The 14,637-nt window shown below is 42.4% G+C and overlaps 1 protein-coding gene across 5 annotated transcripts in view; it reads left to right on the top strand.

The window, feature by feature from the left end:
* Nucleotides 1–14,637, top strand: part of LOC143786482 (helicase POLQ-like) — a 42,002-nt gene that overhangs the window by 18,432 nt on the left and 8,933 nt on the right. For all 5 annotated transcript variants that reach the window (XM_077275775.1, XM_077275770.1, XM_077275773.1 and 2 more), the window contains 5 exons: nt 2,430–2,571; nt 4,424–4,528; nt 7,804–8,017; nt 8,088–8,245; nt 8,614–8,712. In XM_077275775.1, the coding sequence (XP_077131890.1) occupies nt 2,430–2,571; nt 4,424–4,528; nt 7,804–8,017; nt 8,088–8,245; nt 8,614–8,712 (718 nt within the window). The remainder of the gene's footprint in view (nt 1–2,429; nt 2,572–4,423; nt 4,529–7,803; nt 8,018–8,087; nt 8,246–8,613; nt 8,713–14,637) is intronic.

The raw sequence follows: 14,637 nt of genomic DNA, 5'->3' as shown, positions 1-14,637 counted from the left end.
CAATATAATTTTATTAGAGCAGATACTAAAAGAGCCTGTTTGTTTATAGAGCCAAAGATATACAAACACCATGTTCTAACTAGACACGAGCAAATATGTTCAGCTCCCTCCTTATTCAGCAAGCTGTAGCGCTTACCGAAGAAGTTGTAGCGGGAACCCAGATGCCTGGAGTGCTCCGATAATCAGGTGTCCGCTCCGTAGCTGCATGTGTCTCGGCTGTGTGACATATAATTTTAGATCAGGCGCACAACTCTAATAAATACAGTTGAAGGGAGGTGCAAAAAGCTAGTAGTAAATAACGATGTATAAGAAGAAAAGGAAAGCACTACCGTGATGCCTGCACACTACACCACACAAATATAGTATAAGAAGAATAACAAGCTTTATTTGGCACACAATAACAAAAAAAACATAAAACATAACTAAAACCAAACGGGAACGCCACTCATGGACCCCCCACCATAGAACATATATACCGTATATAGGATGCCAGAAAATCAATCAAATAAATACAAAACGCATAAATGTATAATATTACAAAACACACACACACACACACACACACACACGTGTGTGTATGTATATATATGTGTATGTGTGTGTATGTGTGTATAATCTCCATTGCACCCGAGACAATATAGAAATGTAGTAATACGGTGGACACCCCAAATTGACCCTGGAAAAACTCCGAGCAGGTTATAACAAGCGCCGGTAGGAAATTCCTACATGAGTGTGACCTGATAAACAAAAAATATATCCAAACCTGGCCAAAAATGCTGCAAATGCATATAGATGAAACAATAGCCAAAAGGCAATAACATATATGCTGATAAGGCTATAGAAACCAGCCAGAAATGAATAAATATAAGCCACAATAGTTAGGTGGTCAGAGAGTTATAAATGAAGGCAAACACTCACCGTATTGAGAATAAAGCTTGCCAGAGACGAGTGGAGCGTCCAACCGAATGGGGGACAAGACAAGATGGAACAAGGAGTGGGGCGCCCCTAAAGAGACCCAACGCGTATCGCCGTAACCTGTACGGCTTCGTCAGGGGAAGTGGTTGTTAGAGCCACCAAAGTATCTATAAATACCTTAAAAGTGATTAGTACATCACACACCGATGTAGAACGCTGCAGCATGCTGAGGATGGCGCACGGAGGCCGGAAGTGAGCTCACGAACAGAGCGCATAGACCAAGGTAGTGATCGCACATGCGCGAAGTGCAACGCAAATGGCCCGCCTACCAGACACAGGAGACATGAATGTCGGTATACTAAATGTGGCACCTGCGCAGCTCCCGGGAGTCTGGGGAAAGGGACAAAAAGCCCGTTTGGAAAGACAAACAGAGCACAGATCGCACAGGCAAACATCCACATGGGCACAATCAGGAGAACAACGTCAGGACAGGGCAACACACGCAAAGCACATGAATAAAAGAACACGGATGCACACAAAGACAAAAAAGGGGAAATTAGATGATGTAAGTATATATATAATATTAAGAAGAAACACACATATGTTTTACTTATGTTTTATGTTTTTTTGTTTTTGTGTGCCAAATAAAGCTTGTTCTTCTTCTTATTCTATATTTGTGTGGTGTAGTGTGAAGGCATTACGGTAGTGCTTTCCTTATCAGCTGTGTGACAGTCACAACTCACAGGCTCTTCATGCATGTGTTGTGACACATGAATAAGACAACAGTCCGTTCCCTGCAATTTACCAGCATTTGCTAAATTCCTCCAGCTTCTGGATGCCACACACTAAATTGTTGCTGTAAAGTGGTTTCCCCAACAATAAAAGTATACTCTAATCAACACATCTTGGAATAATAATAATTTTCACAATTGGATGTGTTTTTAAATAAAATGTTCCTGTGCTGAGATAATCATATAAATGTGCCCCTGCTGTGTACTGTGTAATTTCTGTGTCTGACATACAGGGCCTAATCAGACCACATCTCCTGTGCAGGGGAGGAAGCAAAAGAGAATTTACAGACATGACAGGATTGGATCACAGCTGATTCTTTCTTTTGAGGTAAAATTGTTGAAAATCGGGCAGGGAAATGTTTTACCTCACATAAAGAATCAGCTGTGATCCCATGCTGTCCTGCCTGTATCCTCTTTTGCATCCTCCCCTGCCCAGGAGATGTGGTATGGTCAGACCATGTTCCAGTACGGTCAGACACAGCCATTACACAGTACGCAGCAGGGGCACATTTATAATGATTATCTCAGCACAGGGACATTTCGTTTAAACACCTCCAATTGTGGAACTTATTATTATTCCAAGATCTTTTGATTAAAATGAACTTTTGTTCGTGGGAAAACCCCTTTAACTTGGCAAAACGTAGATGGTAATAGACAGACTGTGAATGTTACACGATTCGTGCTCAAATGTGTTCAGTCTGTTATTTTTACTCTCTCCTTCAGGGTCATTTTGCGAGCACCTTACGTAGCTAAAGATTTTCTCAAGAGGGCCCAGTATAAACAGATGATTGGCAGGGCTGGTCGAGCCGGTATTGACAATGCAGGGGAAAGTATTCTCATCTTGCAGGAAAAAGAAAAGGAAATGGTAATACATTGTTTATTCCAAGTATAATGTATATTCGGACTAGGTTTGTTTTGTTTCAATTGAAACTAATACTCTAAAGTACAAGACCTCTAATAAATGTGGCACAACATTCTGAGATTCATGTAAGGCGATGATACACAACAGTGTCATATGTATAAGTAGAGAGGTCTCCCTCCTTCCTGACCTAGGGAGCCAGTAGGAACCAAAGCATAGTGGGAGTAGACCGCCAATGCAGAAAAGCCACTACTACTACTATAATGGCCAGTCACAAATGGTATCATTTAGGTTGTATACTTTGAACAGTACCTGAGCTATTAACCAATATGGTCTCCACAGCTTCAAAAGCACCAGCTACACCTGTAAATGGGGGCACAGACAAGGCCCTCTGGTCAGAATAGAAGGCTGTGCAAGGAGCCTTTAAGGCTATGCTCCCATGATGAGTATTTGTTGAGTTTTTGATGTTGCAGATATTCTGCTGCATTTCTGCACCTATTAGGTTACTTGCATTTTGTTTGTTTTTCAGTGTGTTTTTACATGTGTTTTTGATGCTGCAGTTTTTGTCTCTTTTTGGCATGTCATGTTTAAAATAAAGCTGCTTTGTTTTTGATACTGTTATTTGGCTTTGCCACAATGTTATTGCCCCATTGTCTGAATTGGTGAGTCCCAGCAGTCAGACCCCCAGCGATCAGGAAGTTAACCTTTGTCCTTAGGATAGAAGATAACTAGTGATGAGCGAATATACTCGTTACTCGAGATTTCTCGAGCACGCTCGGGGGTCCTCCGAGTATTTTTTAGTGCTTGGAGATTTAGTTTTTCTTGCCGCAGCTGAATGATTTACATCTGTTAGCCAGCATAAGTACATGTGGGGGTTGCCTGGTTGCGAGGGAATCCCCACATGTAATCAAGCTGGCTAACAGATGTAACTCATTCAGCTGAGGTGAGGGAAAACTAAATCTCCAAGCACTAAAAAATACTCGGAGGACCCCCGAGCGTGCTCGAGAAATCTTGAGTAACGAGTATATTCGCTCATCACTAGAGATAACGTCAAACTTGGAACAAACACTTTAAACTGAAAAAACCCTTTAGAAACAATGAGGTAGTCTTAAAGAAGCACTCCCATCAATGTTTTTATCTTCCTAAAATATTTCAGTCATCATATTATACAATTGCTCATTTTTGTCCTTCTACCAAAGTTAATTCTTCTCTTTTTCATTAGGTCTATGACCTCACCTGATTAAAAACAGACAAGCTAAATTCTTCTAAGCTGTATAAAATCTTTTTTCCCTGCATGAGTCTTCATTAGAACTACAATTCTACATCACTGCAAAGTCCCTGGCAGCCCAGCTTCAACGCTTCTTCAACTCCTTACCCAGCTGTTGTTTTCTTCTTTCCCTGACAAGAACTTTGTTTAGATGTAGAATCGTAGTTCTAGTAATGACTCATGCAGGGAAAAGAGACTTCCTTGTTTCCTTGGTCCAGCTAGTCTGTTTTTAATCTCGTGATGTCATAGACCTAATGGAAAAGAGAAGAATTAACTGAGTAGAAAGGCAAAATGAGCAACTGTAAGTACACACTGCTATATAATATGATGATTGCAATATATTAAGAGGATAAAACTTTGATGGCAGTGCTTCTTTAGTTCTTCAGCAGATCATTACCTAGATGCTTACTGTTTTGAGCTTGTAATGTTTAGGCTGTGTTCTGTTGCATCCTTACTTAAAATATTTAGTTTTTAAAGCTGATGGATCACAGAGTAATCGCCTATATAAATATTTGGTCAATAGCTCCATTATAGCAGCATAGCCTTACATGGTCCTTAACTGTATTTATATCTCTTACTTTTGCTTTTAAGGCTCGAGAACTGGTTAGTAAACCACCAGAGAACTGTTTCAGCAATCTCATGCACGACTGTGGAAAGGGTTTCCAAAGCTTGCTGCTTTCACTAATTGGCCTGAAGGTACACATTGAAAATGCTTATACTTTACACATAACCATAGACTCTGGCACATTGCTCTAAGTATTTAGGATAATGAGAGGAGATATCCAGACAACTCCGTGGATTAACACTTTCCACCCACTATGTTGCTGCCCAGTCATAACAAGGCAGCCTGTTGAAAGTGGCTGTCAGCATAGACATGTGCAGCATCAGAGCTACAAAGGGTGAAGATCAGCGAGTAGTGTTATGATCAGATAAAGACCCCAAATATCAGAAGAATTCCTGATAACTTTGCCCTATGCGATGATCAACAATCCAGGGATAATGGGGTGATGTAGGGCAGCCAGTCAATGACAGGAGCTCCGTTTCTGGTGTTCCTCTTAGGGAGTCTGCGAGTGGAGGTGTGTTCATAAAGTTCTGTCCTACCCCCATGGGCAGTGTATTTAGGCCAGAACTGTAGGTGTATATTTTACATAGGCTATGTTATCCTTGGGCAGTGTCATAGTGGGGGAAAAGTGTACAAAATAACCCACCACATTAAAGGGAATCTGTCACCCATTTTTTTGCAATATGATGTAAAAGTATCATTAAATTTAGTGCCACATAAGCATTATAGCAGTACTTTTGATACCCCCTGACTCCCCACCTTTGATGACTAAATATCGTTTTTATCTCTCCTGCAGTGTATGTAAATCTCCTCGGTCCGATGGGCGGGGCTTATTCTCCTCCCCCCCCCCTCCTCGGCTTGCTGGACGTAATGAGATCTGTGAATAGCACAGATCCCGTAGAGTTGCTGCGCGCGTGCTCATTGAAATGTCCTCTCGCGCGTGCGCAGTATGCTTTGCTCATCTGTGCGCAAAGCAAAAAATCAGTATTGCACATGCGCCGGCATTTTTCATTACGTTCTATGCCCCAGAAGTCCAGGAACACACAATTTGCATCTCACGACTTCCAGGGCATAGAACCTAATGAAAAATGCCGGCACATGCGCAATACTCATTTTATGCTTTGCCCACAGTTACTGCGCACACGAGAGGCCATTTAAATGCGCACCAACTCTACGAGAACACAGGAATGGCCAGAAAGAAATGCGTAGAGCAAGACAGGAGGGGGGGGAGAGAAGGACCGGACCGAGGAGATTTACATACACCGCAGGAGAGGGAAAAAAAACGGTATTTAGTCATCAAAGGTGGGGAGTCAAGGGATATCAAAAGTACTGCTATAATGCTTATGTAGCACTAAATTTAATGATATTTTTACATCATATCGCAAAAAATGGGTGACAGATTCCCTTTCAACGATAAGTGATGGAGTGGAGAAAATACAGTAATAATAACAATAATAATAAAAAAAGCTTATGAACCACATTTTGATAAAGGCTCGCTTTAAGAATGAAGTGATTTTTAATTTTATAATTTATTCCCTATTGACAAGGTTGCTAGCCACTGCTGCCATTCTTTCAGAGGAGACCAGTCACCTAAGCAATGAGCACAGGACTTGAAATTTCTTGTGTTTTACAGTTTTCTCAACATTTAGACAAGCCTGTAAAATACTGGGGGAATATAGTCTGGTCAGATGAGACCAAAATTAAACTCTTTGCATGCCATAACACGCACCATAAGGCACTACATATCACCCCAAAAACACCATGCCAACAGTGAAGTTTGGAGGTGGGAACATCATGGTGTGGGGCTGTTTTTCAACTTACAGCAATGGCAAAATTCATATAGTTGAAGAAAGGATGAACGCACAAATGTATTGAGATATTCTTGATAAAAAATCTTGGCTTACAGCCAATGAAAACCCAAAAGTCATTATCTCAGTAAATTAGAATTCTTTATAACACTAGCTTGAACAAAATGATTTTAAAATCCAAAATGTTGGCCTACAAAAATGTATGTTCAGTAAATGCACTTAGTACTTGGTTGGGGCTCCTTTTGTATCAGTGACTGCATCAATGCGGCGTGGCATGGAGGCGATCAGCCTGTGGAGCTGCTGAGGTGTTTTAGAAGCTCATGTTGCTTTGATAGAAGCCTTCAGCTCATCTGCATTGTTGGGTCTGGTGTCTCTCATCTTCTTCTTGACAATACCCCATAGATTCTCTATGAGGTTAAGACCAGGTGAGTTTGCTGTCCAATCAAGCAGAGTGATACTGTTGTTTTTAAACCAGGTATTGGTACATTGGGCAGTGTGGGCAGGTGCCAAGTCCTGCTGGAGAATTAAATTTCCATCTCCAATAAGCTTGTCGGCAGAGGGAAGCATTAAGTGCTCTAAAATTTCCTGGTAGACGGCTGCGCTGACTTTGGTCTTGATAAAACACAGTGGACCTATACCAGCTGATGACTTCACTGATTGTGGAAACTTCACACTAGACCTTAAGCAGCTTGAATTGTGTGCCTCTCCACTCTTCCTCTAGACTCTAGGACCTTGATTTCCAAGGTCTAGTGTGAAGTATCCGCAATCAATGATGGTTTGGGGAGCCATGTCATCTGCTGGTGTGGGTGTACTGTGTTTTATCAAGACCAAAGTCAGCACAGCCATCTACCAGGAAAATTTTGGAGCACTTCCCTCTGCTTTTAGGAGATGGAAATTTCATTCTCCAGCAGGACTTGGCACCTGTCCACACTGCCAAAAGTACCAATACCTGGTGTAAAAACAACAGTGCTTGATTGACCAGCAAACTCGCCTAATCTAAACCCCATAATCTATGGAGTATTGTCAAGAGGAAGATGGTAGACACCAGACCTAACAATGTAGACCAATTGAAGGCTGCTATAAAAGCAACCTGGGCTTCCATAACACCTCAGCAGTACCACAGGCTGACCGCCTCCATGCGACGCTGCATTGATGCAGTAATTCATGCAAAAGGAGCCCGAACCAAGTATTGAGTGCATTAACAGAAATAAACACTTGAAATGCATCACTCTGTTTGTAATGACAATATATAATATATGAGTTACTATTAAACTTCAGTAAGCATGTTCAATAACTTTTTTCCTCATTATCATTGTCATGTCTCATTATTACACATAATTTATAGACATCTAAGGCTGATTTCTTTACTTGTGTGGATTCGATGGTTGTCACCAACATCTGGTGAGAATTTCATGTCAGTAGCACATGTTTAATACTTAATAATTTCACCCGCTGTATGGATTTAAATGCAATATGTGAGACAGATTCTGACACAAATTTAATCAGTGCTTTCCTGTTAATTGGTCTAATGTCTATAGTTACCAATGTAGTATAGCATAACATGCCTGCAGTAATGTATATACTTTTTAATTTTTTTAAAGATTGCAAAAACGGCAGAAGAGATCTATCAATTTGCATGTTATACATTATTCAGTGTCCAACAACAACATCTGAGTAGTGAAAAGTCGTTATGGGATATAACAAAAGAGTATTTAGAGTATCTGATTAGCAAAGGTCTTGTGTGCCCCAAGCAGCACCCTGAAACAGAACAGCCTATATTTGAGGTATCAAGGCTTGGCCACGCAACTTATAAAGGTGGGTAGTTGTGTTGTGTGCCCACTATTTTATCATTGTGTTTGCTACTAACTTGTGTCATTTCCTATAGGATCAATTGATCTGTCCTACTGTGATGTGCTGTATAGTGATCTGAGGAAGGGACTGGAGGGACTGGTACTTCAGAGCCATCTTCATCTTCTGTACCTTGTGACCCCATATGACATGGTAGCTCAGTGCAGCCCGGACTGGATGGTTTACTTCCGACAGGTAAAATGATCAATCCTCTTCAAGTCTAGAGCCAACAAAGCACTGTAGAGGTGTAAATATGTTCTAAAAATTGTTCAAGGTAATGTCTAAGATAAGGAATCTAGTCTGTGACAAATGTTGGTAATGAGAAACCCTGTCCTGAGATGCAGAATATGTTGGTGCTCCCCAAGCAACAGGAAATAAAAATAGATCTTTTCTATATGATCACCCAACATCCTGAAAATGGTGTAAATAATTCTTTTCTGGGTTTGATGAGAAGTGTGGCTGAAAAGAAGGTACAAATACATTGGATTGCTAGACGTTATGTTTCCTTCATGACTGTTTCTTAAAATGTTTTCACCACAGAACTTTTTAAATATGTTTTTCAGTTTAATCTTCTTGACCCGGTTGATCAGAAAGTGGCGGGAAATGTAGGCGTGCCGGAAAGTTTTCTTGCCAGAAAAGTATCAGGTCATAGCGTGAAGAAGGTAAAGTACATAGTAATATTGTGTTTGTTATTCTGTATCTAGAAAGCCGGGTACTTTATTAGTGATACATGAGGGATGGAGATGACAGAAATGTCAGGATATTACAGCATAAGTATTATTTGGTACAAGGACATGACACAGCTCTGTGTTACAGTAGTGGTGTTGGCACAAGGCAGTTTTCTCTATCTCTTCATTGGGGGACACTGGAAACCATGGGTGTATGCTGCTGCCACTAGGAGGTTGAATCTAAGCAAAAACAAGTTAGCTCCTCCTCAGTAGTATGCGCCCACCAACTGGAGCCAAGCCATTCAGTTACGCTTAGTGTCAGTAGGAGGGGGACATGGGTCTTTCATAAAACCCAGATCTACCTCGTTTTTCAGTAGTGTTTTTCTCTTTTTTTTCAAAAATGTTTCCTCTATCTCTTGGAGTGACGGAGACAAAAAGTACGGTGTGGACTGACACCCCATAGCCTCATCTGTCCGGCAGTACCCTAGCCCTTAACACACAAGATGTGTTCAGGTGATCCGAAGAATGGTCCTGGCCCCCCCACTCCTTCCCGCTCGCCCACTAAAGCCACACAGTGTCAGGCGCTACAGACGCTCCGCAATCCGGTGAGGTTTTGACGTCTGATCTTGTGTCTGAGACATTTTCAGGGATGAAGTAGTACCCTTTTTTCTTGCATGTTCCCATGCCTCTGTTTCCCCCGGAAGGTGATGGGAAGGTCTACCCAACAGATCTGATGTGAAGTGATACTCGCAGGATTCACTATACAGGGGCTCTTTATTGGGTATTATTGTGCACATGTGTGGGGCTCTTTATTAGGTGTTATTGTGTTGGGTCATGGACAGTTCATTGAGGGCGTATTATTAGCCTTTTTTTTTCCCTAGCCGCGTTGTCCTCGCCGCCATGGTTCCCCCCGGCAGCCTCACTTTTAAATTTAATTAGCCCCCAGCTTAGCTTGGGGCCTTCTCTTGCAGCCGGGACACGCCCCTTCATCATAGCCAATCAGTCACGCCAGCTGTTCTGTGCTCTCTGCCAACGATCCTCATCCAATCAAAACATGCCTTGCTCCTTAGATACCCTGGAGAACAGCGCACCTTTCTTTCTGACGTGCGGGAGCTCGGCACACTTTTTTCTGTCCCCCTTTCGGCACCATCTTTCTTTCCAAGATGCCAACCGTGATATGGAGAAAGGTGATCTTAGTCCTGGCTGACTAAAAGCTCTGTACTGACCAGCAGTCTCCTACTGATTTCCGAACCCCAGCTGTCCTGTAGGTGGACCTCTTCTTCTCAAGAGATATTTCTCCCTAATCCATATTAGATGTGCCTTTCCCCTCTCCACTCCCCAGGAAGAAACTAAATTGCAGAAAAGAAAAAAAAAATTAAATAAATACAGTATTATGGTGGGACATACTTCATGGGGGCGGGCACAACATAGCCTGATGTCAGAGACTGCTATTCTGCTTAATGCTGTCAGGTTTCCAGACCTCAACCGCAGCACTAGAGTGTTTTACCTATGCCTCTTCATCTGGTTTTTCATCTACGGTGAGTCAGTCGAAGGGCATTGAGGACCATGGCAGCAGCAGTACTAGTGGTCTGTCCATTATCCAGCGAGTCAGATGCATCACCTACCAAAAACCTTATGATCGATTGCATCAGCAGTCCACGTTTGCTTCTGTCCACTATCCAGAGACTCAGACATTTCACATACCTCATTGTTGTCAACTGTAGCGGCACTAGTGTTCTGTCTGCTATCAGGCGAGTCGAACGCACCTTCCACCATATACCTCACTGTAGATTGGAGAAGCGGTCCATGTTCCCATTCAATATCCAGATGCACCATCCACCACATACTTCTTGATTGATTGTACCACGCTCTACCCACTTCTACCATGTACCACATGGCTGATCACAGCAGTAGCGTAAATGCGCGGTCCGTTATCGGGTAAGTCAGACACACATCGATCACGTAAGATCACTGACTTCAGTAGTGATCCAAGTGCTCAGTCTGCGATCCAGCAAGTCAGACCAACTTCCTGCCACACTCCTCATCCTGATTATGCTTGTGTCTTATGTATCTTACTCGCCTTCCTGTTATCGGACCTACTACCAACTATCCAATAGATCAGGAATTCTCTACACCATGAAACACACTATTATTTACAGTGCTGTCCTCGTGCACTACACACTTTCCAGTGAGTTAGACCCACCATATATGTTTTACTTGACTAATATCAGCAGTGTTTCTTTGTGCTCTGTCGCTGCCTAGTGATCAAGATCCCACAGTGGGTACGGAAAGTATTCATACCCCTTTAAATTTTTCACCCTGTTTCATTGCCGCCATTTGGTAAATTCAAAAAAGTTAATTTTTTTTTCTGATTAATGTACACTGTGCACCCCATCTTGACTGAAAAAAAACAAAAATGTAGTAATTTTTGCAAATTTAATAAAAAAGAAAAACTGAAATATCACATGGTCATAAGTATGCAGACCCTTTGCTCAGACACTCATATTTAAGTCACATGCTGTCCATTTCCTTGTGATCCTCCTTGAGATGGTTCTACTCCTTCATTGGAGTCCAGCTGTGTTTAATTAAACTGATAGGACTTGATTTGGAAAGGTACACACCTGTCTATAGTATATAAAAGACCTCACAGCTCACAGTGCATGTCAGACCAAATTAGAATCATGAGGTCAAAGGAACTGGCCAAGGAGCTCAGAGACAGAATTGCGGCAAGGCACAGATCTGACCAAGGTTACAGCAGAATTTCTGCAGTACTCAAGTTTCCGAAGAGCACAGTGGTCTCCATAATCCTTAAATAGAAGAAGTTTATGACTACCAGAAGTCTTCCTAGACCTGACCATCCAGCCAAACTGAGCAATCGTGGGAGAAGAGCCTTGATGAGAGAGGTAAAGAATAGTGATGATCGAGCATACTCGTTGCTTGGGTTTTCCCGAGCACGCTCGGATGGTCTCTGAGTATTTGTAAGTGCTCGGAGATTTAGTTTTTGTTGACGCAGTTGAATGATTTACAGCTGCTAGCCTGCCTGAGTACATGTGGGGGTTTCCTGGTTGCTAGGGAATCCCCACATGTTTTCAGCCTATCCAGCAGCTGTAAATCATTCAGCTGCGGCAACGAAAACTAAATCTCCGAGCACTACAAAATACTCAGAGACCACCCAAGCGTGCTTGGGAAAACCCGAGCAACGAGTATACGCGCTCATCACTAGTAAAGAAGAACCCCAAGATCACTGTGGCTGAGCTCCATAGATGCCGTAGGGAGATGGGAGAATGTTCCACAAAGTCAGCTATCACTGCGGCTCTCCACCAGTTGGGCCTTTATGGCAGAGTGGCCTGTCTCATCGGACTAGGAGAAATTGGGCTGATGAGACAAAGCTAGACCTTTTTGGTGATAATTCTAAGCTGTATTTGTGGAGATAACCAGGCACTGCTCATCACCTGTCCAATACAATCCCAACAGCAAAATGTGTGGTGGTGGCAGCATCATGCTATGAGGGTGTTTTTCAGCTGCAGTGACAGGACTACTGGTTGTGATTGAAGGAAACCTGAATGTGGCCAAGTACAGAGATATCCTGGATGAAAACCTCTTCCAGAGTGCTCTGGACCTCAGACTTGGCCGAAGGTTCACCTTCCAACAAGACAATGACCCTAAGCACACAGCTAAAATAACAAAGGAGTGGCTTCAGAACAACTCTGTAACCATTCTTGACTCGCCCAGCCAGAGCCCTGACCTAAACCCAATTGAGCAAAGAAGAATGGCAGCGGATCCCCAAATCCAGGTGTAAAAAACTTGTTGCATCATTCTCAAGAAGACTCATGGTTGTACTAGCTCAAAAGGGTGCTTCTACTCAATACTGAGCAAAGGGTCTGAATACTTATGACCATGTGATATTTCAGTTTTAATACATTTTCAAAAATTACTACATTTTTGTTTTGTTTTTTTTTTTTGTTTTTTTTCCCAGTCAAGATGGGGTGCAGTGTGTATGAATACTTTCTGTACCCACTGCCATGTTTCTCATGACTGATCGCAGTGTGTTCTAATAGGCTTTGAGCATTTTTCATCACCTCAGCTCCTTGGCTGTTTGCCCAGACCTACCCCTTCTGTCTTACAGGGATTGGATAACACCTTATCCTTCACAAACTATAGCCAAGAATACGAGAACCACTTCAGCCCTGGAATTTGATTTTGGTCGTCACATAAAGGCGCTTTCCCTTCTCCGACAAGAATCATATCGCATAACACCTTGCCCTTCGCAAACCATAGCCTTAATATGATAGCCGTTCAGTCCTGGATCCAATGTTTGAGCACCACGAAATCAAATTCCTTCCTCCTGCAAGATTTTTATCCGTCTTGGTATTTAGAGTTATAGTTTGGTTTCCTCTCCAGGTTATTACATTTTGACTCCCAGGTAGAGCATGGTCTCACCCAGACAGCTGATTTCAACTTGCGGAATCTCTGCAAATGTCTTATCCTGTGTTCACAGGTTCAGCGTTTGTGTCTAGCTGGTTGTGTCGGTGAGTCAGTCTTTGCCCTCTCAGTTGCCTACACAAGGCATCCTGTTGCCAGCACCAGGCGTCTTTCTTGGGTTCCCCCTCCCTCAGATGGTTGGACGTCGCTGAACAGATTGCTCTTTGCTCAGATTTCCCATTTGTTTCTGGGGAATCATCATAATAGTCTTCTAGTCTGGATCCGCACCACTATTCTGGATGCATATTCGCAAGAGACAGAACTCCATCTCTGTCTTCCTTCTCTCTTCATCTGGGCCTAGGGCTTTCTGCATCTGTCATCATCAGGCCTCTATTAATAGCTTTCTACCCTGTCTCTGTTATCTGTTTTTACCTTTACCAGGTTCTACAGAGTACTCACTTTCTTCCAGCACCTTGGCGTTTTCAGGTCTGGGCAGAAATATTTTGGATATTACAGTAGCCAGTCTCCAACCCGAGATTCTTGCCTCTGCTTGTACTCTTGACTGGCCCTTGTTTTTTCTTCCCACCCTTGTGGACTGCTTTTGGATGTCCCATTGTTTCCTGTGACCCCCAATGAAGCGAAAGAGAAAAGAAGATTTTGGGTTCTTACTGTAAAATCTTTTACTTGGCGCCTTCAGTGGGTGATACAGTACTGCCCTTTCTAGTTGTCTATGTTTTCTGTTTGGTTGCTCCTCCTACTACTTTTACACTAACTGATCGTCTTGGTTCCGGTCGGTGGGTGTATACTACTGAGTAGGAGCTAACTTTTTTTTTTTTTTTTATTGCCGGCTAATGAAGGCTGCTATAGAGATTTTACAGTAAGACCCCCAAAATCTTCTTTTACCCTTACACGACTTTCAAGTACCGTATATATTTGTATAGCAAAACATGTAAACTAAATTTCAGGTTCACTTAATCTGTTCAAGAGGTTGTCCAGGATTAGGAAAATAATTTCTTTTTAAAAAAAAACCAAAACAGCCATTCTTGCCCACAGGCTTTGTCTGGTATTACAATTCATCGGTGAATGTCCCCAGGCTGAAATCTTCAACACCAAATCTAGATTGTGGTGCTGTTTCTAAAAGTGAAAAAGGAGATCCTTGGCAACCTACTTAAAGCACCACTCCAGTATTATTTTTTAAATCAGCAATGGAGTAGTGCGTTTCCTGAACCTATTCTTATACTGTACAACGTTTGTATTATACTACTTCAGCTCTTTCCGCCGCCGCTCCGGTCCCGGGTCACCATGTGACCAAAACTTCAGACTGACCAGAAGTCATGTAACAGTTAGTGATGAGGGCAAGTACTCATTACTCAAGTTTTCCTAAAATACTCGCGTATGCATCGAATATTTCTGGTGCTTGAGTGACACGTTTGAGTCCCCGCTGCTGTTTGACAGCCACACAACATGAGGGGCTTGCCTGTTTTTGTCTGGGAATCC

This window comes from Ranitomeya variabilis, chromosome 1 (genome assembly GCF_051348905.1).
Source record: "Ranitomeya variabilis isolate aRanVar5 chromosome 1, aRanVar5.hap1, whole genome shotgun sequence".
Classification (NCBI taxonomy): domain Eukaryota; kingdom Metazoa; phylum Chordata; class Amphibia; order Anura; family Dendrobatidae; genus Ranitomeya; species Ranitomeya variabilis.
The sequence above is the reverse complement of the archived record's forward strand: the minus strand, read 5'-3'. Positions and strand labels throughout refer to the sequence as shown.